The sequence below is a fragment of the Trichechus manatus genome, unplaced genomic scaffold (assembly GCF_000243295.1).
Source record: "Trichechus manatus latirostris isolate Lorelei unplaced genomic scaffold, TriManLat1.0 scaffold00151, whole genome shotgun sequence".
Taxonomy (NCBI): domain Eukaryota; kingdom Metazoa; phylum Chordata; class Mammalia; order Sirenia; family Trichechidae; genus Trichechus; species Trichechus manatus.
Window position 1 is genome coordinate 6,182,618 of NW_004444087.1, and position 22,318 is coordinate 6,204,935.

Here is a 22,318-nt window from a genome sequence, read left to right on the forward strand (position 1 = left end):
GTGAAGGGTAAGACAGTACACAATACTGGGGAAGCCAGCACAACTTGTACAAGGAAAGGTTATGGAAGCTCCATAGACACATCCAAACTCCCTGAGGGACTGAATTGCTGGATGAAGGATGGTGGGGACCATGGTCTCAGGGAACATCTAGTTCAATTAGCATAACATAGTTTATAAAGTAAAGGTTCTACATTCCACCTTGGTGAGTAGTGTCTGGGGTCTTACAAGCCTGTGAGCAGCCATCTAAGATACTCCAATGGTCTCACCCCTTTGGCAGCAAGGGAGAATGAAGAAAACAAGATACAAGGAAAAGATGAGTCCAAAGGACTAATGGACCACAACTACCATGGCCTCCACCAGACTGAGTCCAGTACAACTAGATGGTACCCAGCTACCACCACTGACTGTTCTGACTGGGATCACAGCAGAGGGGCTGGTACAGAGCTGGAGAAAAATGTAGAACAAAATTCTAACTCACAAAAAAGACCAGACTTACTGGCCTGACAGAAACTGGGGAAACCCCAAGAGTATGCCTCCCAGATATCCTTTTAGCTCAGTAATGAAGTCACTCCCGAGGTTCAACGTTCAGCCAACAGCCCCATAAAACAAAATGAGAATAATGGAGCACAACAGTCCAGGGACAAGGACTAGAAGGCAAGAGGCGACAGGAAAAAGCTAGTAATAGGGAACCCAAGGTTGAGAAGGGGTAGTGTTGACATGTCGTGGGGTTGTTAACCATTGTCATAAAACAGTATGTGTACCAACTGTTTAATGAGAAACTATTTGTTTTGTAAACCTTCATCTAAAGTACAATTAAAAAAAAAAAACAGATCCAGAGATGAAAAAGAGATATTGGAATCAGTAGACAAAGACCAAAACAGCTGTTATAAGCATGCTCAAAAATTTACAGGAAAACATAAACACAGCAAGGAGAGAAACAGAAAATATAAGAGAGAATCAAATGAAATCCAAAGCTGAAAATACAACATCTAAAATGAAAAAAAAAAAAAAAATCATAAAACAGCAGGATAAACTTACTATTTATAGTGGACATTGGGAATGACCAGTTTTTAAAATGAAAAAAAAAAAAAAAAAAAAATCACTAGGTTGGCTTAACAGCAGATTAGACACTGCAGAAGAAATAAAGATCAGTAAACTCGAAGACACAGTCATAGAAACTGTCTGAACAGAAGCAAAGAGAAAAGACTAAAGAATAGTGACGAAAACCTTAGTAACCTGTAAAACAATATCAAGCAGTCTAACACATGCATCCCAGAAAAGGGGTGGGAGTATTTGAAGAAACAGTGGCTAAAAAAACTCCCATATTTGGAGAAACTATATAGCCAAAAACCCAAGAAGCTCAACAAACTCCAAGCAGGATAAACATAAGGAATATCAAATTAAGGTGTATCATAATCTAATTGTTTTGAAAACAAGAACTAAAAAACAAAATCATAGAATCATAAAAGTCAAAGAAAAGAAAACTCATTACACACAGAGTAAGAATGACTATAGACCTCAGAAACAAAGTCAGTTCTAAGAAGAGAAAAACAAAACAAAACAATAACTGCCAACGTACAATTTTATACCCCACAAAAATATTCTTCAAAGAGTGAGGGCAAAGAGAGTCTTTTTTTTTCTTTTCCTCCAGATGAACAAAAGCTGGTAGAATTCATTGCCTCCATACCTACACTATAATAGATGTTAAAGGAAATTCTATAGACTGAAAGAAACCAATGCCAGATGGAAACCTGGATCTACATAAAGGAATAAACAACATTGGAAATGGTAAATATGTGGGTAAAAATAGAATACTTATTTTTTCCCATTTTTAATTTCTTTAAAAAACAATGGACTGCTTAAAGCTAAAGTAGTAACAATGTAGTGTAGAGTTATAACGTATGTTGAAGTAAAATGTATAACAACATGCAAACAACAGGAGGAAAAAAAAGAAAGTATGCCAGAAAGTTCTTACATCATATGTAAAGTGGTATAATATTACTTTAAGGTAGACTGTGATAAGTTAAAAATGCTTACTGTAAACCCTATAGCAACCACCAAAAAGATACTTATAGTTAATAAGATAATTAGGGAGAGAAAATAAAATCATAAAAAATACACAATTAAAGAATAAAAAGCAGAAAAAATACAATAAAAAACAGAAAAGATAAATAGAAAACAAATAGCAAACTGGTAGACTTAAACCCAACTTTACTGCTAACTACATTAAATGTAAATATGAAAGTCAGACTGTCAGACTAGATCAAAAGCAAGTCATTAACTATATGCCGTTTACAAGAAATTTAACTTTAACATAAAGACACAGAAAACCTGTTGGCATCGAGTAGATCCCGACTCATAGGTTAATAGTAAAAGAATAGAAAAAGATATACTCTTACTCCTCACTTATCAACTATCTCGTCATCTGACATTTCACATTTAAGACAACAATAAAAAATCAACTATCTGATTATTTTGCTCATTAATGAGGTGGCGGTCATGGTCGCAACGGCTGGGAAGCCTCCCTTCCTCAAGGAGGGTCTCTGGATGGCTGCTGGGAAGGTGGGCTGTACTCCCTCCTGCTCCCTCCTGCTGCCTCCTCTATGGCCAAGGCCTCCAGGCAGATGCACGGGCACGGAGCCTGTTCTGGGTTCCCAGCCCCTATGTGGCCTGAGGCCCTGTAGGTCAAAACTGCTGAGGGGTGGGAAGGGAGGAAAGAAAGAGGCAAAGGAGAGGGTGTTTGGAAGAAATGAATGCGAGTTTGATGACATCCCAAAGTGAGCTGGGCCTGAAGCCTCCACCTCATTGGAGGTGAGTACGTGACCAGGCTTCCAGCAGGAAGACCAGAGTTAAGCCTAGTTCACTCGCCAGGCCCAGAGGGCAGAGCAGGCTCCAGGATCAGGATCATGAATGCAGGGCTTGCAGGGGTGGGAGCGGAGCCCAGCAGGCAGTGAAGCTGCTAAGTTGTGGGCCCTCCAGTCATACAGCCTGGCTTTATCCAGCTCTGTCTCCTCCAAGCCTCCTTCTCTGCAGAGGACTAATCCATAATTGGATTACGGATTAGCACATCAGTAAATCTTAGCTGTTATTATCTCTATGATCATATTTTCTAAATAAAAAAAACAAATCAGACAAATGGATGATCTGAAAACAGAAAACAAAAAACAAAAAACAAAAAAAAAAGCCCTCCATTTTCCCATAACGCAATTTTCGCATAATGACTTGGTCTTTGGAACCTAACCATGTCGGTAAGTGAGGAGTGGGTGTACTATGAAAACACTAATCAAGAGAAAGCTGGAGTGCCTACATTAATATCAGACTAAGGAAATTTTAGAACAAGGAATATTACCAGGGATAAAGAAAATCATTTCATAAAGATAAAAAATCAAATCATCAAGAAGCTATAACCATTTTAAATGTGTAGGCTGGTTAAACAAAACCAAAAACAAAGTTTCAAAATATATACTCAAAAACTTGACAGAACTGAAAGGAGAAAAAGAAAAATCCACAATAATAGAGATTTCAAAACTCCTCTCTCAGTGATAAAAAGTACAAGAAGACATAGAATCAGTATGGATAAAAAAGACTTGAACAATATTATCAACCAACTTGATCTAATTGACATTTATAGAACACACCATTTAACAACTACAGAATACACATTCTCTTCAAGTGTACACGGACCACTCATTAAGACAGAACATATATATACTATGCCATAAAACACAAATTTAAAACAATGGAAATAATACAGAGCATGTTTTCTGACCTAATCAATGTCCTAATTTTCTACCTGAAGAAACTAGAAAAAGTAGAGCAAATTAAACTCAAAGTAATGAAAATTAGCAAATAACAAAGATAAAAGCATAAATCAATGAAACTGGAAATAAAGAGAAAAACTGATGAAACCAGAAGCTGGTTTTTAAAAAGAAAAAAAAAATTGTTAAAATTGGTAAACCTCTAGCCAGAGTGATTAAGGCAAAAAAAAAAGAATCTACAAATTTCCAAGATCAAGAATGAGAGAGGGGACATCACTACACAACCTATAGCTATTTAAAAGATAATAAGGGAATATTTTGAACATTAAGCAAATATATTTGATAATTTAGATAAAAAGCACTCATTCCCTAAAAAAACTGCTCAACTACCAAAACTGACTCAAGAAAAAATGCAAAATCTGAAGTTATATCTATTAAAGAAAATAATTTGTAATTAAAAACCTTGTAACAAAGAAAATCCTATGCCCAGATGGCTTCATGGGTGAATTAGAAAAGTTCTTTAAAAAAGAACTAATAGCAATCTTACACAAACTCTTTCAGTAAACAGGGGAAGAGAGAATACCTCCCAGTTTGTTTTATGAGACCAGCACTACCTTGATACCAAAAACCTGATAAAGATGTTAGGAGGAAACAACAATAACAACAACGATAAAACTAGTCCTATATTCCTCATAAACAAATGCAAATCAATTAACTACAGCAATTTAAAAAAAAAGCAAAAATCCTTGATAAAATATTAGAAAACTGAATTCAGCAAATTTTTAAAAGCATAATACATTTATCCTGGGAATGTAAGATTGGTTTAACATTAGAAAATCAAACAATTTTACCATAAGACACTAAAGGAGAAAAATCGTATGATTATCTCAATAAACGCAGAAAAAACATCTGACAAAATTCAACATTCATTCATGCCAAACACTCTCAGTAAACTGCAAACAGAGGGGAATTTCCTCAGTCTCATGAAGGACATCTACCAAAAGACTACAGTTAACATCATATTTAAAGGTGAAAGACTGAATGCTTTTTCCTAAGATTGGTAACAAAGCAAGGATATCCAACTTCCTCTGCTTCTAGTCAACACTGTACTAAAGGTCCTAGCCAGTGCAAACACAGCAAGAAAAAGAAATATAAGGCATACAGATTGAAAATCAATATGGATATAGAAAACTTGAATGCGACCTACCAATCTGACCTAATTGACATTTATAGAACACACACAATAACAACCACAGAATATCCGTTCTCTTAAAGGGTACATGGAACGTTCAAGATAGAATACCCTAGGGAATCTACCAAAAAATTTCTACAGCTAATAAATAAGTTCAGCAAGGTCACAGAATATATTATTATTATACGTAAAAATCAATGGCATTTTTATATAAAAGTAACAAACAATTGGAAAATGAAATTAAAAATAGTCTCATTTACTGTAACACTGAAAACATGATCCATTTAGGGATAAATTAAACAAAATATGTACAGGGCCTATACATGGAAAACTATAAAATATTGTTAAGAGAAATTAAAGAAGGCCTAAATAAACATACCATATTTGGACTGGAAGTCTCAATACTGGTAAATTATCAATTCTTCTCAAATTAATCTATAGATTCAGTGGAATTCTAATCAAAATCCTGGCAGGCTTGTTTTTAAAAGCTGACAAGCTGAATCTAAAATTTTCTCAACTAGCCAAAACAATTTTGAAAGAGAAAAACAAAGATAAAGGATTTATATTACCTGATTTCAAGACTGACTATACAGCCATAATATTCAAGATAGTGTGGTAATGGTGCAAAGATAGGTATATAGATCAACAGAATAAAACAGTCTAGAAAAAGACCCACACATATACTGTAAATTAATTTTGACAAAGGCACAAAAAGGATAGTCTTTTCAAGAAGTGGTGCCAAAGCCCCTAGATATCCATATGGAAAAAAGCGAACCTTGACTCTTATCTCATATCGCACATAAAAACTAACCCAAAAAGCATCACAGGCGTAAAAGAAAAAGATAAAACTATGCAATTTCCCTAAGAAAAATAAGATAGGATAAAAAAGATTATGACCAGTGGTTTCTCAGAACATAAAAAGCAAGAACCAAAGGAAAAAAAAAATTACAAACTGTTCTTTACAAAAACAAACTTCTATTCTTCAAACAATAACAAACTAGGAAAAAATATTCACAATGCATATATTTGACAAGGGACTTGTATCCAGAATATACAAAGTATTGACAAGTCAATAATAAGATAAACAACTCATTAAAAAACGGGCAAAAGACTTAAAACACTTTAAAAATGAAGATATATGATGACCAATAAGTACATGAAAAAAAGTTCAACATTATTAGTCATCAGGAAAATATAAATTAAAACCACAATGATATAGAATGTCTCAAATTAAAAAGACCAACAATACCAAATGATGGAGAAGACACGGAACAACTGGAACTCTTCTTATAGGTTTAAAAAACAGTTTGACAGTTTCTTATAAAATTAAACATGTACTTATCCTATAATCCAGTAATTCCAGTTCTAGCTACTTATCTAAGAGAAATGAAAACATGTCTATACAACAAACTGTACATAAATGTTTACAGTAGGTTTATTCCTACTGTAGGAATAAAGGAAGATCAAAGAATTGATGCCTTTGAATTATGGTGTTGGCGAAGAATATTTAATATACCATGGACCACCAGAAGAACGAACAAGTCTGTCTTGGAAGAAATACAGCCAGACTGCTCCTTGAAAGCGAGGATGATGAGACTTTGTCTCATGTACTTTGGACATGTTATCAGGAAGGACCAGTCCCTGGACATCATGCTTGGTGAGGTAGAGGGTCAGCAAGATGGATTGACACAGTGGCTGCCAACAATGGGCTCAAGCATAACAATGATTGGAGGATGGCACAGGACTGAGCAGTGTTTTGTTCTATTGTACACAGGGTTGCTATTAGTAGGAACCAACTTGACAGCACTTAACAACAACAGGTTTATTCCTAATAGCCCCAAACTGGAAACAATCCAAATGTCCATTAACAGGTAAATGGCTTATGTACATTATTATCTATCCACATAGCAATAAAAAGGACTACTGACACCAGCAGCAATATGGATCAATCCCAAAACACTATGCTGAGTCAAAGATCCTAGAAACATAAGAGTACATACTAAATGATTACATTCATATAAAACTCTAGAAATGACAGATCAAACTTATAATAACAGAGAACAACAGATTAGTGCTTGCTGGGGTTTGGGATCAGAAGGAAACTTTTAAGATGACAGAAATGTTCTATATCTTGGTTGTGAGGGTGCTCACAAGATCAAACCGTACACTTAAAATGAGTGCATTTTATTGTATGTAAATATATCTCAATAAAGGTGACTTAAAAATATAACTTTTAAGGACAGTAGAAAGTTCCTTGTACTGCTAATAAAAAATTAAGGTCCTTACTCTTCATCTCATTCTTTTAATTCCATTTTTAGTATATGATTTATAATGTGTTTCATACTCTATTGTAATTATACATGCATATTACCTATAAACAAACAAATAAGAATATATTGGGGGTACAAATTCAAATTTTTTTCCTGTTGGGGTACACGAGCAAAAGTAGTTTGGAGACCACTGACTTATAGACCTGTCTGGCTGCTGTGCAAAGAATGGACTCCAGTAGGCCAAGTGATGGTGGTGGCCTAGTGAAGTGAGATACTGTGGCTTGGATTAGGGTGGTGGTGGTTGGAGTGATGAGATGTGGTTGGGTTCGGGACACGTTTTAGAGGTAGAGTCAATAAGACTTACTGATGGCAGTACGATCGTTCACTTTTATATGGCCTTTCTTGTCACGGTCTTGTAACTCCCACTAAATGACTGGATGGGACTATGCAAATAATGTGCTTGTGGTTCAGTCAAGGGGAATAGACAGCTTGCTAATGATGCAAAAAATGTGCATGAAACACCTGTGGGAGTGGGCTCATGCAAATAAGGTGTACAGAACCCTAACGAGGGGCTTGGTCAGTTTTGCCATCCCACTAGGCTTCAAACAGAGCCAATCCCAGAGCAGATGGGGCCTTACCAACACCGAGAAGAAGAGACAGGAGTGGAGCGCATTCTTTGGACCCAAGGTCCTTGTGCTAAAAAACTCCTAGACCAGGAGACAGGGAGAGAGAGAGAGAGAGCTGTATCCCTGGAGACAGCACAAGATGGCAAGCAGCAGCAGCAGAGCAATGGTGACAGCAGAACCAGGAGACCAGCAAGAGATGGGCAGGAGGCTTCTCAGTCAATAGAGGAAAAGTGGTTACGGTGTGTGTGCCAACCCACAGAGCAAGAGAGCTGAGAGCCTTCAGGCAGGAGGCTTCCTGGTACAGTGGGGTGCCCCTGGGTACTTATTGGTAGAGCTAAAGTGCTTTGAAACACTTCCCTGAGCAAGCCAGAGGCTCAGCTGATGGACTGAGAGGCTGAAGCCCAGAGAGAGGCCTGTCTGCAGGTATCGCTGAGAAGAGATTGTCCTGATCGAAGAACTATATCCTGAGTTTTTCCTGTTCCTGAATTGTAACCTATTAGTCTCCTGATAAACCCCATAACTGTGAGTATGGTCTTTGAGTTCTGTGTGGCCACTACAATGAATTATTGAATCCAGCAGAGAAGTAGAGAGTGCTGTGGGAGGGGTGGCTGGCATCAGAATTAAAAAAAAGGCTGGAGGGTGGAAGTATGTTTGACCTCTACTTCATAGGAATCGGCCTTGGGCTGATGTTGATAATGATTCTCTCCTCCCTCTTGTGAAGTCAGATGAGGAGGTCAGATGATGCTGTAACCATGCCATTTTTACAGCTGGTGTCAGCAGTGGGATTTGCTGCAATGGCTCCAGACTCATGGAAGCATAGGACTTTGTAAGAGAAAGAATGAAGAGGCATGGGAAGTGAAATTTCTGATTCTTAGATAGTTACTTTTGGTTGTTGTCTGTAATGGCTGAAAGGAAAGAAAGACGTTATAATGCAGCTGAGAGGAGAAAAGCCACATCTGGAGTGGCTTGGGGCAAAAGCCAGGCCAGTCAAACAAGATGACTGACTGGTTCCACCCACCAGAGGCACAAGGCCATATGCATACGAACGGGATGAGAGTTAAGGTGTGGAGAAGAGAAGATGAAACTGGAATGTTTTAAAAAGGGTTATGTGTTTATTTGAATGTGCTATGGATACTGAATGTTTCTCCTACTTAGTGTTATAAAACAGACCTAAACGTATGATGGAAATGAATACTGTATTATAGATATCAGAGAGCATGTAACTCTGCCTTCAGCTAATACTTGATTGGATATGCTAAAAAGGGGAACAAGGGTTTGCCAGAAAGAAACACAGGCTGTTGGTTTGCAAGCAGTAGCTCTGTGTATAGAGTACTGGGGGCTTAGGTCTAAAACCTGAGCCTCACCTAGAACTTTTGGAGTCAGGAAGTTTGCATTTGAAAACACATACAGATCCACTCAGAACTGCTGAGAGAGCAGGAAATTTGCATTTGTAAGGAAGGACCTGCAGGAAAAAAAATGACTGTTCTACTTTTTGAATTTTCAGCAAGTGGTTTGACTTTAGATGCACTGAGGCAGGAATAGTCAGTGTCCCTCAGAAGAATCCCTTTCTAGGACTGGAAGCTAAAGGGAATTGGTGAGTAGTCAGCCTGGTATGCTCACTTGAGGTGACCACCCGGGGCTATGAGATGAGTGGAAGTGGGAGAAGTACAGCAATTAAGAGCTGGGCTGAGTTTGAACATGTTCCATTAGCACCCGTTAACCTAGCCCACAGTGGGTAGGCATGAGAGAGAGAAGGGGCTGGCTGGTCTCAAGTGCAGGGAGGTGTGTAGACTCCTGAGTTTACATCTGGTACCCAATGACCTAGCCCACAGGAGCTAGGGATATACCGACCAGAACGCAACCAAAGAGAAAGATATCTGACACCGTAAACTGGTGTAGATTGCTACAATTTGATGGCTTGCTCTGGACTGGACGTTGCTTATGGATGTAAATGCTCAAAATTCTAACCAGAACAGAAAAATTTTCAGATCCAGGAACACACTTGTCTCCTCAGAGTATGGGTTTGAAAAGAATGGGGAATTTAAACATTGGCTATCTAAAAGGGAGGGGGCCATAAAGGCCTAAAGTGGCTAGCTTACGCGCTTTCTTGAGTGTGCTTACATTAAACGAGCGGCCAGGGATGATCACCACTAGACATATTTCTACAGTTCTCTGGGGGATCTGGGGAAGAGTGGGTGGGGAAGGATGCCGGTGCCACTGTACAGTTCTTCCCCACATCACCTAAAATTGCTTTTTTCCTGTCGGATGCTGCAGTTCCCACGACCAGGAATGCAGCTGCAGATGCTGGAAGCAGGGGTAATCCCTAAGCAAGAGGCTGTAACTATACCCCTGAACCTGTATGCAGAATTCCCAAGGGCCTGATGGGATGAATTTTACCTTCACCCTCATTTGGCAAAACTGGGGTTGACAGTCAATACTGCTGTATTGCCCACCGGTCGACATAGCCCACTAGTGTTGTACCTATGTAACCCTAGCCAACATGAATGAGAGTGGACTGAGGGGCAAGCACTTGCTAGACTGGTCTTGCTACCAGCAGTCTGGACTGGCACAACAGCTGAACCTGATGTCCCTTCCCAAGGTGGAAAAGTTTACGTAAAAATAAATGACAAATGGAAGGAAGGCGAAATAATAGCTGAAGGTAAGGGAATGAATAAATAGGTTATGCAGCGGGGGAAATCTAACACTATGCTAATACCTCGAGAGAGATTCAGAGCAAGGGAATAATCTTCTCTCAGTTAAATTTTATCAGAAGCCAGAGAGGAGGAAGCTGAGATGACTTCTGGAGAACCTGACCAGATCAGATGGACACCTGCAGCAGACCTGAATGGCTAGTACCTGAGTAACCTCACCCTGAGGACCTACTGAAGGACTAACTGTTAATGACTGTTTCGGACTGGTAAAATGATTGGCAGGGGGGAAGTTTTCCTCCAAATATGAAAGAACCATGGCTAGAAAAGCCAGGGGGTGGCCTGCAGTGCAATGGATGGCTTTTATATGGCCTTTCTCACCATGGTCTTGTAACTCCCATTAAATGATTGGGTGGGACTACGCAAATAATGTGCTTGTGGCCCACCAGGGATATCAGACAGCTAGCTAATAATGCAAATAAGGTGTATGGAATACCTGTGGAGGTGGGACCCTGCAAGTAAGGTGTATGGAACCCTAATGAGGGGATTGGTCAGTTTTGCCATCCCACTAGGCTTAAAAGAGAGCCAATCCCAAAGCAGAGGGTGAACTCACTACCACCAAGAAGAGACAGGAGTGGAGCGCATCCTCTGGACCCAAGGTCCCTGTGCTAAGAACCTCCGAGACCCAGGAGGCAGAGAAAGAGAGAGAGAGCTACAACACCGGAGATGGTGCGAGATGGTGAGAAGCAGCGGCAACAGAACCAGGAGACCCATGTGAGACAGTGCAGTAGGCTTGTCAGCCTATGGAGCAGGGTGGTTACAGTGGGTGTGCTGATCCATGGAACGAGAGACTTGAGAGTCTTTGGTCAAGAGGCTTCCTGGTGGAGTGGGGTATACCTGTTGGCAGCTGACCCACAGAGTGAGAGAGCAAAGTGCCTCTGGGCAGGCTTCCTGGTGGAGTGGGATGCCCCTGGGCACTTATTGGTGGAGCTAAAGAGCTTTGTAACACTTGCCCAAGCAGGGCAGAGGCTGGGCCAAGGGGTCGAGAGGCCAAAATCTAGAGAGAGACCTGCCTGCAGGCATAGCTAAGAAGAGACCATCCTGATTGAAGAACTGTATCCCAAGTTGATCCTGATCCCAAGTTGTAACCTGTCACTTCCCTAATAAACCCCATAACTGTTGAGTATGGTCTTTGAGTTCTGTGTGGCCAGTGCAATGAATTATTGAATCCAGCAGAGTAGAGGGTGCTGTGGGAGGGACGGCTGGCGTCAGAATTAATAAAAAGGTTGGAGGGTAGAAGTATGTTTGACCTTCACGTCATAGGAATCGGCCTTGGACTGATGTTGACAGTAATTCTCTCCTCCCAGTTGTGACAGTTAGCTGAGGAGGTCAGATGATGCTGTCACCATGCCATTTTTACACTGATGGATTAGTATAAGGTGTTAGGGAAAGAAAGGAATCAAGGATGACTCCTGCATTTGTGGCCTAAGCAACTGGATGGGTGCTGAGGCCATTTAGGTCTTGGGGGTGGGGAGGGGGTGCTTTGGAGGGAAAACAATTGTTCTCTTTTGGCCATGGAGCCTAAAAGACATCGAAGGTCATTTAGGGAGAGAAGAAAATGAAAAAGAAGTAAATGAAGAAAAGACAAAGGCTTAGAACAAAGTCTCTAGAGTTCTGGCAGAGAAAGAGAAGGCAGCTGCAAAAGTCTGAGAGGGAAGAGTGTAAACATGTAAAGAAGTACAGTCAGCAGGTATAATCCATTCTCAAAGGAGTGTTGCTGCGATGGGAGCAGAGAACTAGGCCTGTAGTGAAGATGTGAGTCTCCTCTGACTTCATGCATCTTTTCTCAATGAAATATGACGCATGTGAGAACCTGGGGCAGAAAGTAGGTATGAAATAGGACATGTGTAGGGAATAGGGGGATATAAGTTTGGGGCCAGTTAGTTTGCGGACTAACTTACTTTGATCCTCCAGGGAGCTTAATACAAACATTTCATTTTGGTTTCCCTGAGTTGCTGTAAGGAAGCATTGGCATGCCCCGATAACACCCAAGGGTCTTGGTGTAAGAAAGCCGTGGAAGAAGAATGAGCACACTGCAGAACTTCCCGGAGTGCCGTAGGGGCTGAGAAGCCGGTTTCAGATTTGGTCAGCCGGGGTGTGCTGGGGGAAGTGGGGAGAAGGGTGGCAAGGAGGCTTGTGGTGAACTGGTTCTCCACATATTGTGAGGCCTGAAAAGATCGAGCTTAATAAATCCAAGGCCCAAGTTTGCACAGAGGGCTCTGCGGGCGACGGTGCCGTCCCCTGCCATTAGCCAGAAGATGAAAGCACCCCTTGTGAGCACCACTCCTGAAATGACATCACAGCGCAGCAGACGTTACTTTTCGCCAGGGCACTCTAGGCTAATGTAATCATACGATTACATAATTAACCCAGCTGTCTCATTAAGAAAATCAACTGGAATTCAGGGCATAATTAGTCATACAGCAATTAGCATGCTGATGAGCAACTGATGAAAAGCTGTCTAGATATTGAGCGTGCCAGGACCACCCCAGCTACGGCAAAGCGGGAAAAAGGCAACACACCTCTCCACGTCCGCAACCAAGGAGGAGCCCTGAGTTGCATCTCAGCAGTTCTTGCACTCTAGCACAACGTTGAAGGCTGGGGAAAAGGAACGAAGGACAAAAGCCCAGAGAATGAAAGGCAGAATTCAAAAGCAGATGCCCTATTTGTCATGTCTGCCTTTCTTTCAAATGTTCAAAGCTCATTCCTCAACCTGCAAAGCTACTGTACACAAAACAGAGGCTGATAAAGGGCCAAACTCATTCATTAACAAGGTGGGAGGTGGAAAAGCTGCCTCCTTGACGAGTTTCCGCTCCCCTAGTCTGGGCAGCCTGCACAGGTCCAGCACGAGGCCAGGCCCCGCAGCAGAGGCCCGAGGCACAATGGCATCGGAGGCTGCAGCCCAGTTCCTCTTTCTGTCCCATCTTGGTGTCTGTGGTTGACTCTTACACGTGAACGAAAACGTCCTATGAAGGCAAACTGAAAATTTGTAAAGGGGATCCACAAGTCTCAGGCTGCTGAAGTTACAGCAAGCTCTCTGGAGGGGCCACGGGCACCAGTCTTGTGTGCCAACACCACGGAGGACTACAGTACATGGACCGGAGTATCTGTACAGGATCAGGCTGGAACACTGACAGTTCTATGGCCTTCAGAAAGTGCTACCAAGTAGCACATTGATTAAAATCTTGGCTCTCAGAAACAAGGGTATTTCTAACCAAACCTTAAGATTTCATCCTTTTTTTCAGAAGTCTTACTATGGGATCCCTGAATGAGGGACAGGAAGAGAAGAAGGAAGAATGGAAGGAACACTGCTTTCTAATTTTAACCTATAATATGGTAAAACTAGGGTAATGGATACAAAGGACCAGATTACTATTTCATTCTTATGGAGGGACAGTAAAAAGCAGTTCTCAAAAATGATGACATTTTCCTTTATGTCTGGATCCTCAAATGCCAGGCTGATGGGATTTCACCAGAGAGGTTTTGCTAACTCCAAACCGAAGCCTCCCTTTGGAGTAGGTTCTGCAGATGGAAGCCCCACAAAATGGTTCCTCTTCAGCCACTTCTTTTAGAACTTCTGAAAACCAACAACTACTTTTCACAATTACAAGCCAGTTAACCCATGGAAATAAACTGAGAGAAGTCAGTCATGAAACACTGAATTCTAGCAGTGTTTCATGAGTCAATGAATATTTTATATCACTGGTAATGTGTCTCCTACGATTCAAATCTTAAAATAAACTCTTCCAGGCACCGTCATCGTGTTTGAAGGGTTTGTGTCTGTAGGACCTAAACCACATCTCAGCAATGAGTGAAAGACGATTCTTGTAAAGGAGGCACAGGCAGAGAAAGAAGGCGACGCCAACTTGCAAAGGAGGCTCTTTCAGTGAACTTTGTAACTACAGTCACTTCACAGAGAAGTTCTGCAGCACCAATGCACATGCGGTAGCTACACCAACTTTGTCTCTCTCTCTCTCCTTTCTAAGAACTTTTTATTTTTTAAATACCATTACTGAGATGTTTCAGGGATAGAAAAGTCACAGGTCGTGTTTTAAACAAACTTATAAATATCCCACAAAGACTAACACGACTACTGCTTAAGTTCGTATCTATAATACATTAATAAGGGCTATTCAGAAATTGGAGCTCTGGTGGCACAGTGGTTAAGAGCTCGGCTGCTAAACAAAAGGGCAGCAGTTCAAATCCACCAGCTGCTCCTTGGACACCCCATGGGGCAGTTCTACTCTGTTCTACAGGGTCGCTATGAGTTGGAATCGACTCAATGGCAATGGGTTTGGTTTGGTTTATTCAGAAATTAAGATCGTAAGTTCATTATTTTACTGATTTATGTTTTTTAATTCTTGATTGCAGAAATACATTCTTGTAAAAAAATCTGAAAAGTATCAAGAAGCAAGAGCAAGTCACCTACACAAGGTTAATTACGAGCAGATTATGCATACCATCATAATTTTGCTGAGAACACAGTAAAATCCCAGCTATGCAAGAGCCTTTCCGAAGTCATTCCAGAATACTTCTAGCTATCTAAGAGGTTTGCACTTTAAGAGCTGAGACATCTACCTCTCGTTTTATTACAGTAAGGATGGAGGCTGTCTATCCTACCTGTTTAATTTCAGAATATTTCCTCAAAGGCACTGTAGATTCTTCCATCACCCAAATGTGAGCCACCTGAGGGTAGGCAGGGGCCATGTCTCATTTACACTTGTGTCCAGGGCCTGATGGATGGTGGGCTGTCAGAAGTGCTCGCTGAGTGACGGTGTGAACATGACTTCTTAAACAGCACACCCTGAATCTTTCCTCACACACCTAGGTCTCTGTTGTTGACAGACACTGAACTCTGTCCTCACCCACAGACACAGACACCAATGCAGAAGGACGCTGGCCTCCTGATGAAGGATCTACTATCACAGAGACGGAGCCCTGGTGGCATAACGGTTAGTGGTTAAGTGGTCGGCTGCTAACCAAAAGGTCAGCAGTTCAAATCCACCAGCTGCTCCTTGGAAACACTATAACCCTATGGGGCAGTTCTATTCTGTCCTATAGGGTCGCTATGAGTCAGCACGGACTGGAGGGCAACAGGTTTTGGTTTTTATCACAGAGAAACGTCCTGCTGGGGGCAGCGAGGGGTGCTCACCAGCTGTCCTTATCAAGTCATGATTCTAGCACACAGCTACGATGCTTTCCTCATGTGGTTAATCATTAGCAAATTAATACATATAAATCTCATTAAAAGTGTATTAAAATTTTTTAAAACTTAAATATTTGTAAGTTTAAGGTGATTCCTATATATCCATCATGTAATATTTTTGATACAATATCTGACCTTGAACGAATTGATAGAGGAAGCCCCCTAAATTAATGATGTAAAATTGTAACCTACTTGTGACTCTGAACGTAAAACCACTCTCCTTACAGCTGTGATTTTGACAATAAAGGCAAAAGCCATTTTCAATTAGAGTAACAATTAGAGCTGATAACAGAATTAGGAACAGAAGATTAATTCTCCAAATTTTTGTTCGTTTTCCTTTTAATTCTGCGAACAAGATGGAACCGTGTAAACATGTCCTGTTATCCAGCGATAAAGATAATAATGCTGTGTTAACTGGGTTGTGAGACTGAGCTCTCCTGCTTGCCTTCTTCCTTAACTCACCATCCAACCAGAGTCAAATCCCGTCTGCCTCCTAAATACAGCTGGAATCTGTCCATTCCTCTTCAACACTGGAGACCCAGGTGACCTCGTCTCTCCCTCCCCACTGGTTCTCCCACCTTGCCTTGGACCCTTTTCCAATGTTGTCTAAACTGCAGCCAGGATGACTTTCTAATATACAAATCTGATGATGTCATTTCTCTGCTTAAAATCTAGTAATGGCTTCGCTGTGTTAGATAGGGTCCTAGAATCCTTCACATGATCTACCAAGTTACTACCTGCCTTTGCAGCTGCATGTATGTCCTTTACCCAGTGTGATTGTCAACAGTGCACCCTTTCAGCATTGGGAGTGCCTTGGTTTGGACGATATATTATTAGGCCACTCCTGTTATTGTCCTTCACCTCTTCTTGCTCACTAAGCTCCATGGTCTTGCGCTCTGGCCCAAGACCTTCACACATGCTGTTCTCTCCATTCAGAAAACCTGCCACCTGGCTGCCTCCTATGGGTTCTTCTGTGCGGTCACTACCCGGGGGCAGCTGCCTCTGACTGTGTTCAATCCTCCCTGTTCTATACTCGTTGGCCAGTGGGCTTTGCCTCCATACCACTTATCACACTTAAAATTCAATAATTATTTTCTGTAATTACTTTTTAATGTCCATATTCCCCACCAGACTCTAAATTCCCTGAGGGTAGCAATCTCCTTGGCTCTGTTCTGTTCACTGCTATATCCCTAGGGCCCAGCATGGTTCCTGACATGTAGCAGGAGTAGGGGACAAAGGTGCTGAGCAAATAATGTCCAGGGACAGGAAGGTCATTGCAATTTGTTAGAAGAGTGTGATTTGGCTAAAGTAAGAAGAATAGTTCTGACAAACGGTGTCTTAAAAACATGCCTCTAAAAACTTGACTAAGGAATGAGGAAATGACCTGGTCGCAAACGAGAAAGAATGCAAATATGGTGTCTTAACTATTTTAATTGTCCAGAGGACTTACTGGGGCAGTATTAGTTCAATGCTAATACCTATTTAAGTGTTAATTAAGTGTCTTTAAGATGAAGGGCATTTTGGAAGGAGAAATAACATCACTTGGGATTCTGGATGTGGAAGATGGAGAAGGAGGAGAAGACAAGGGTGACTCTTGAACAGCTGAGTCACAGTCCTGAAGGAGAGGAGGGCAGGAGGCGAATGGGTTGGGGAGGAGGGACAGCCCATGTTTGGTGCCAGGTATATGAAGTTTGGAACGTCAGTAGGACAGCTCTTCAGCCAAACACCGGTTCTGGACATCAAGTACTAGCTACAAAACCGGAGGCCTCGGAAGCTCACGTGCTGGTCTGATGAACACAGAATGCTAAGTGCCATATAAATGTCTATGCAGGCATGTAAATCTTTATAGAGTGACACTAAAGCAAAATGAGAGTTCAGAGAGCTATTGAACTGCTACAACTCAATGAAAGATACATTCTGTTCTCTTGCAGTTTAGGTTGTTAAATGCTCCAGAGTGCTCTCTCTCAACGGAAGTGTCAATCTCCAGAGTTGGGTTCAATGTGAACAATTAAAGCCTGAGACCAACAGTGTTCAGAAAGCATTTTGAAGAAATAATTTGATCCATTAATTTATTTACTCACTCAACAAATACTTATTAAGTTTCTGGTAGGTGGCAGGCACTGAGTTAGACATCAAGGAAACAATTAGGGACAAGATCACACTGTCCCAGTCTCTGTCCAGCTAGAAAGGAAAACAGAGGAGTTACCAAGTATACTTGAGGGTAAACACGGGTCCTGGGAGAGGGGTGTGTGTGTGAGAAGGGCACACCTAAGCCAGACTGGGTGTCAGGGAAGGCCTCTGTCAGGAAGCAGTGTCCAAACGAGTTAATCTGAGACAGTCAACAGGGATCAGCTGTGGAGGCGCCTGGCGCCGGGCTGAGGTTGGACTGCCTGCAGCGTGTAGGATGGATGAGAGGCAGGCAAACCCGCAAGCAAGGAGACTGGTTTGTAGGCTGTGGCAATTCTGTAGACACGAGATCAGTGGCTTGAAGTGCGGAGCGGAGGGCAGACGTTGGGATGGAGAAAAGCGGATGGAACTGAGAAACATTCTGGAGGTAACCTGGCTAGGATTTGGTGACCAGGTGCTCTGGTGTGGGCAGCTGCCTCTAAGGTGAAGCCACATACGGAGAGAGGGAAGGCAGGAGGATAGCTTCCACTGAACTCACCAGGAGCCCATCCACCTTCCCTACAGGAATGCCCGGGGGCAGTCAGATATGCAGGCTGACAAGGATGGGGGGTGGGGTGCTGGAGACAAAGCTTTAAGAGTCACTAGTATGAACTTTCATAAAATCTGCTGCTGAGGACTCTAGGGTGGCTCTGGGTTGACTGACTCGTTCAGCCATTTGTCACGGCACACCTGTTGTATGTCAGGTCCTGTTCTAGGCGGTAAGGATATAGCAGTGAAGCAAAGCTCTGACCTCAAGGAGCTTTCATTCTAGTGGGTCGGACAAATAATGATAATTATAAATAATGACAAATAATGATAAAACACATAAGTAAACATGATGTCAGGAAGGGATGGTGTGTGGGGGCTGGTCCAGTCGGGGTTCCCATACCAGTATCTAAGGCCAGGCATGACTCTGGCTCCACCCCTTTCCCAGGCTGGCTGGTCAGCTTTCCTGGGTTCCTGCAGGCCGGCCACATGGCACATAGCTGAAATACCTGTTTCATGATTCCTAAAAGCTTTTCCTCCATTTTCTTGAGATAGCATGAGTTGCTGTTCCTTGCAATTAGAAGAACTTAAAGCACCCCACAACTGTTTCTGGGCTCGACTGGGCTGAAGCCTGAAGCACACAGACAGCTAAGGCACACTGACTCCCTCCAAAGGTGTGACTGTCAGTAAATGTAACGCTATTGACCAGGGCCCTTCCTGTAAGCCTCAGCCACAGGATTACTTCATCTGTGCAATCATCAGGCTGCAAAACACAGGTAGAGTGCTCCATGCTTCCTTCCTGCTTTTCAAGTAGCTTGTTAGCTCTGTCAGGCCACACCTTCACGCTGGTAAGGAAGACATACCTGGGAGGCGGGTAAAAGTGATCTACAAGGCATACAGATGTATTTGGCTTGACTTTTTTTTTACTGTAGAAAACATCATAAATCATTCACTCTCACCATGTGAAATTTAAGCTGGAAACTTTTGTTCTTCAGCGAAAAATGATAATCATGAAGGATATCACCAATATGAATAATGCTTATGGTGAAACTATAGTGAAAAAAGCCTGACATAAATTATATTCATGCTATGATCACAATTATGTAAAAATTACACATGGATAAGGTCTGCTCAGACAAAGAACAATGTTGATGGAAAAAAAAAGTCTCTTCATTTTCTGTGGGAAATTAGGAGGGAAAATAATTGCAGAAAAAGAAATCCAACGACTTGCTAAAGTGGTAGCCCAGTTCAGAAACCTCACCAGGAGAAAGCCCAGGTAGAAACTCGATTTCTTATTTTAAAAAAAGAGAATAAACGCTCTCTGGGTCTTTGGACAAGACAAAATAAGCCAGCCCCCTTTTAACTACACCACCAACACGACAGAGTTCTTAGCTGGAACACATTCCCTTTCTGGCTTCTGCTCTGTGGTGGCAGGAGCTGCTGTAGCCCACGATGGAGCAGAGCCCTTCTGAGTAGGAGGTAAAAACAGAAAACATAAAGAATGAAGCATCTTTGGAAACAGAAAGTTATATTTCTCAAAAGCCCAGGTTGCACTTTCCCTGCAAATTCTTTCTCACTGAGTCAGTGTGGACATGACATGGTTTGGAGAAAAAATTCTAAGTCACCACCTTAAGCACAAGGAAATGCAGGAGATGCCCCACCAAACTGAAGGACACCTGAGGACAGCACACCTTGGGCATCGAATGATCAACTGTCTGTGAAGGAGACTCTTCATAAGCCTCAGTCAGAGTCCTCAGGGAATGCCTAGTTGAATACAAACTCTTGCAGAAAATCAAAAGTCTAGAATTTGGAACAAAGAGCTGAAGGACCTCCTAAGACAGCAAAAGGTTAACAGAAAGTCTCAGGTCAGCACTGCACAAAATGATGCAGTGACATCAAAGGAAGTGCCAACACTATCCTGACCTTCTTTGAGGAAAAATCTCAGGCTAAACACCACATAGAATTTACCCCAGAAAGGGGCAATACAGGGGAGGGGAAGGAATGCGCCATCCAAAGAAGACATAAGATCATGAACTATATAATGTCAGAACAGAAAGAAAACCATTCTCTATCACTAGGCTTTCCTCCCCACCACCCCCTTTTTTTTTTTTTTTACAGATGAGAAAACTGAGGTCCAGGGAGTAAAAGTAACGTGACCAAGACCTCACAAGCAGCTCCTGGCAGGAGAATCTGGATCTCTCCACTCTGTGTCCAAAATGCTGCTCCTTACACCTTGGGGCTGGCTCTAAGAGAGAACAGCAGAGCCTACAGCAGACGTGAATCAGAAGACAAGTAGAGGTTCAAAGGAGTACTGTTTCTGTTTTGCTTTGTTAAACTAGCTCCAGCAATGTCAACGCTGCTCAGACAATTACTAATAAGGGCAGTAAACATGAAACAACAGTGGGTGGTGAGGGGAGGAGGGAGGGTTGTGGTAACTTGGTTTCCTTGGCTGACAGAGGAAGACATCCAAGTGTCTCTCCAGGACTGAGCTGGGACCCTTGTGGTCATGTCTGTCACCTCCTCCATGGACTCTAGGTGTGTGGAACACCTGGGAACAGAGGACCAGCAGGACTGGTGGGCTCAGTCACTCTAAACCCTGCCCCACTTTTCTAAAACAAAGAATTGGAAGCCATCATCTCTCAATGTCTAACAAGCATTACTTAAATTCTAAACTCTTCAGTTGCTTTAAAAGATGAAACAATCCACATAATTAGTTGTAACTAAAGAGGCTGCCAGTTGCCCTTTGGCTATAGCCCTTGTCATGGATTGAATTGTGTCCCCCTAAAAATATGTGTCAACTTGGCTAGACCGTGATTCCCAGTAGTATATAATTATCCTTCATTTTGTGATATTATGTTAACTACCCTCCATTTTATGTGTTGTGAATCCTAAAACCTCTATGAGGTGGGATTAGGGTGGGGTATATCTTGAGTTGTACCTCCTTACTCATGCCACACCCTTACTCAAGTCACACCCTTGCTTGAGTCACATCTTTTGTCTTACAAGAGATGAAAGGAGAGAGAAGCAAGCAGAGAAGAGAGGGACCTCACTACCACCAACAAAGAAGAGCCGGGATTGGAGCACATCCTTTGGACATGAGGTCCCTGCACTGAGAACCTGCTAGACTGAGGGGAAGATTGATGCCAAGACACATGGCGATCTCTAAGGAACACCAGGACCACAGATGTTCAAAGAAGGAAAGGACTTTCCCCCATAGCTGACAGAGAAAGCCTTCCCCTAGAGCTGGCGCACTGAATTCAGACTTCTAGCCTCCTAAACTGTGAGAGAATAAATTTCCGTTTGTTAAAGTCATCCACTTGTGGTGTTTTTGTTGCAGCAGCACTAGATAACCAAGACAGCCTTTAAGTGAGACTTGGTCAGAGGTCACTGATTACCTGGATGATCCTATTAAAGCCATTCCTAAACACAGGATGGCTCACCCCAGAACCCTGATGTCTGCACAGCCCACATAGCTGTTCATTTCTTCTCTGTGATACATGCAACATTTTATACCACATGTCAAGGTAGTCACACAGATTTGGGTTTCTGCTTTACAGAGGCATCAGTTAGAGATTAAGTCACTACTTTAACAAGGGCATCCAATTTCCATACCTATCAAAAGTCTGGGTTTTGGAGACTTCATGTTCCCATAACCTACCAACTCACCAGACACAAGCCCCGCTGGGGGAAATGAATGCTTACCTGGAACATCAATCAATCTCTTGTAGACATTCAAGAAGGCTGCCTCAGCCTCTTTACTTCTTTTACTCAGTGCATCAATCTGAAAGGGAATGAAAGAAAGAAAAAAAAGAAAAAAAACAAAGAGCTCAAAATTTGTCAAGAAGTAATTTAAAAATCATTATACATCAAGCAAGTTCCTGCTGCAAATGGAAGTTTGACTTCTCC

The 22,318-nt window shown here is 41.9% G+C and overlaps 1 protein-coding gene across 3 annotated transcripts in view; it reads right to left on the reverse strand.

The window, feature by feature from the left end:
- CUX1 (cut like homeobox 1) overlaps nt 1-22,318 on the reverse strand; it is a 449,005-nt gene that overhangs the window by 180,555 nt on the left and 246,132 nt on the right. For all 3 annotated transcript variants that reach the window (XM_023740265.1, XM_023740264.1, XM_023740266.1), the window contains exon 4: nt 22,115-22,193. In XM_023740265.1, the coding sequence (XP_023596033.1) occupies nt 22,115-22,193 (79 nt within the window). The remainder of the gene's footprint in view (nt 1-22,114; nt 22,194-22,318) is intronic.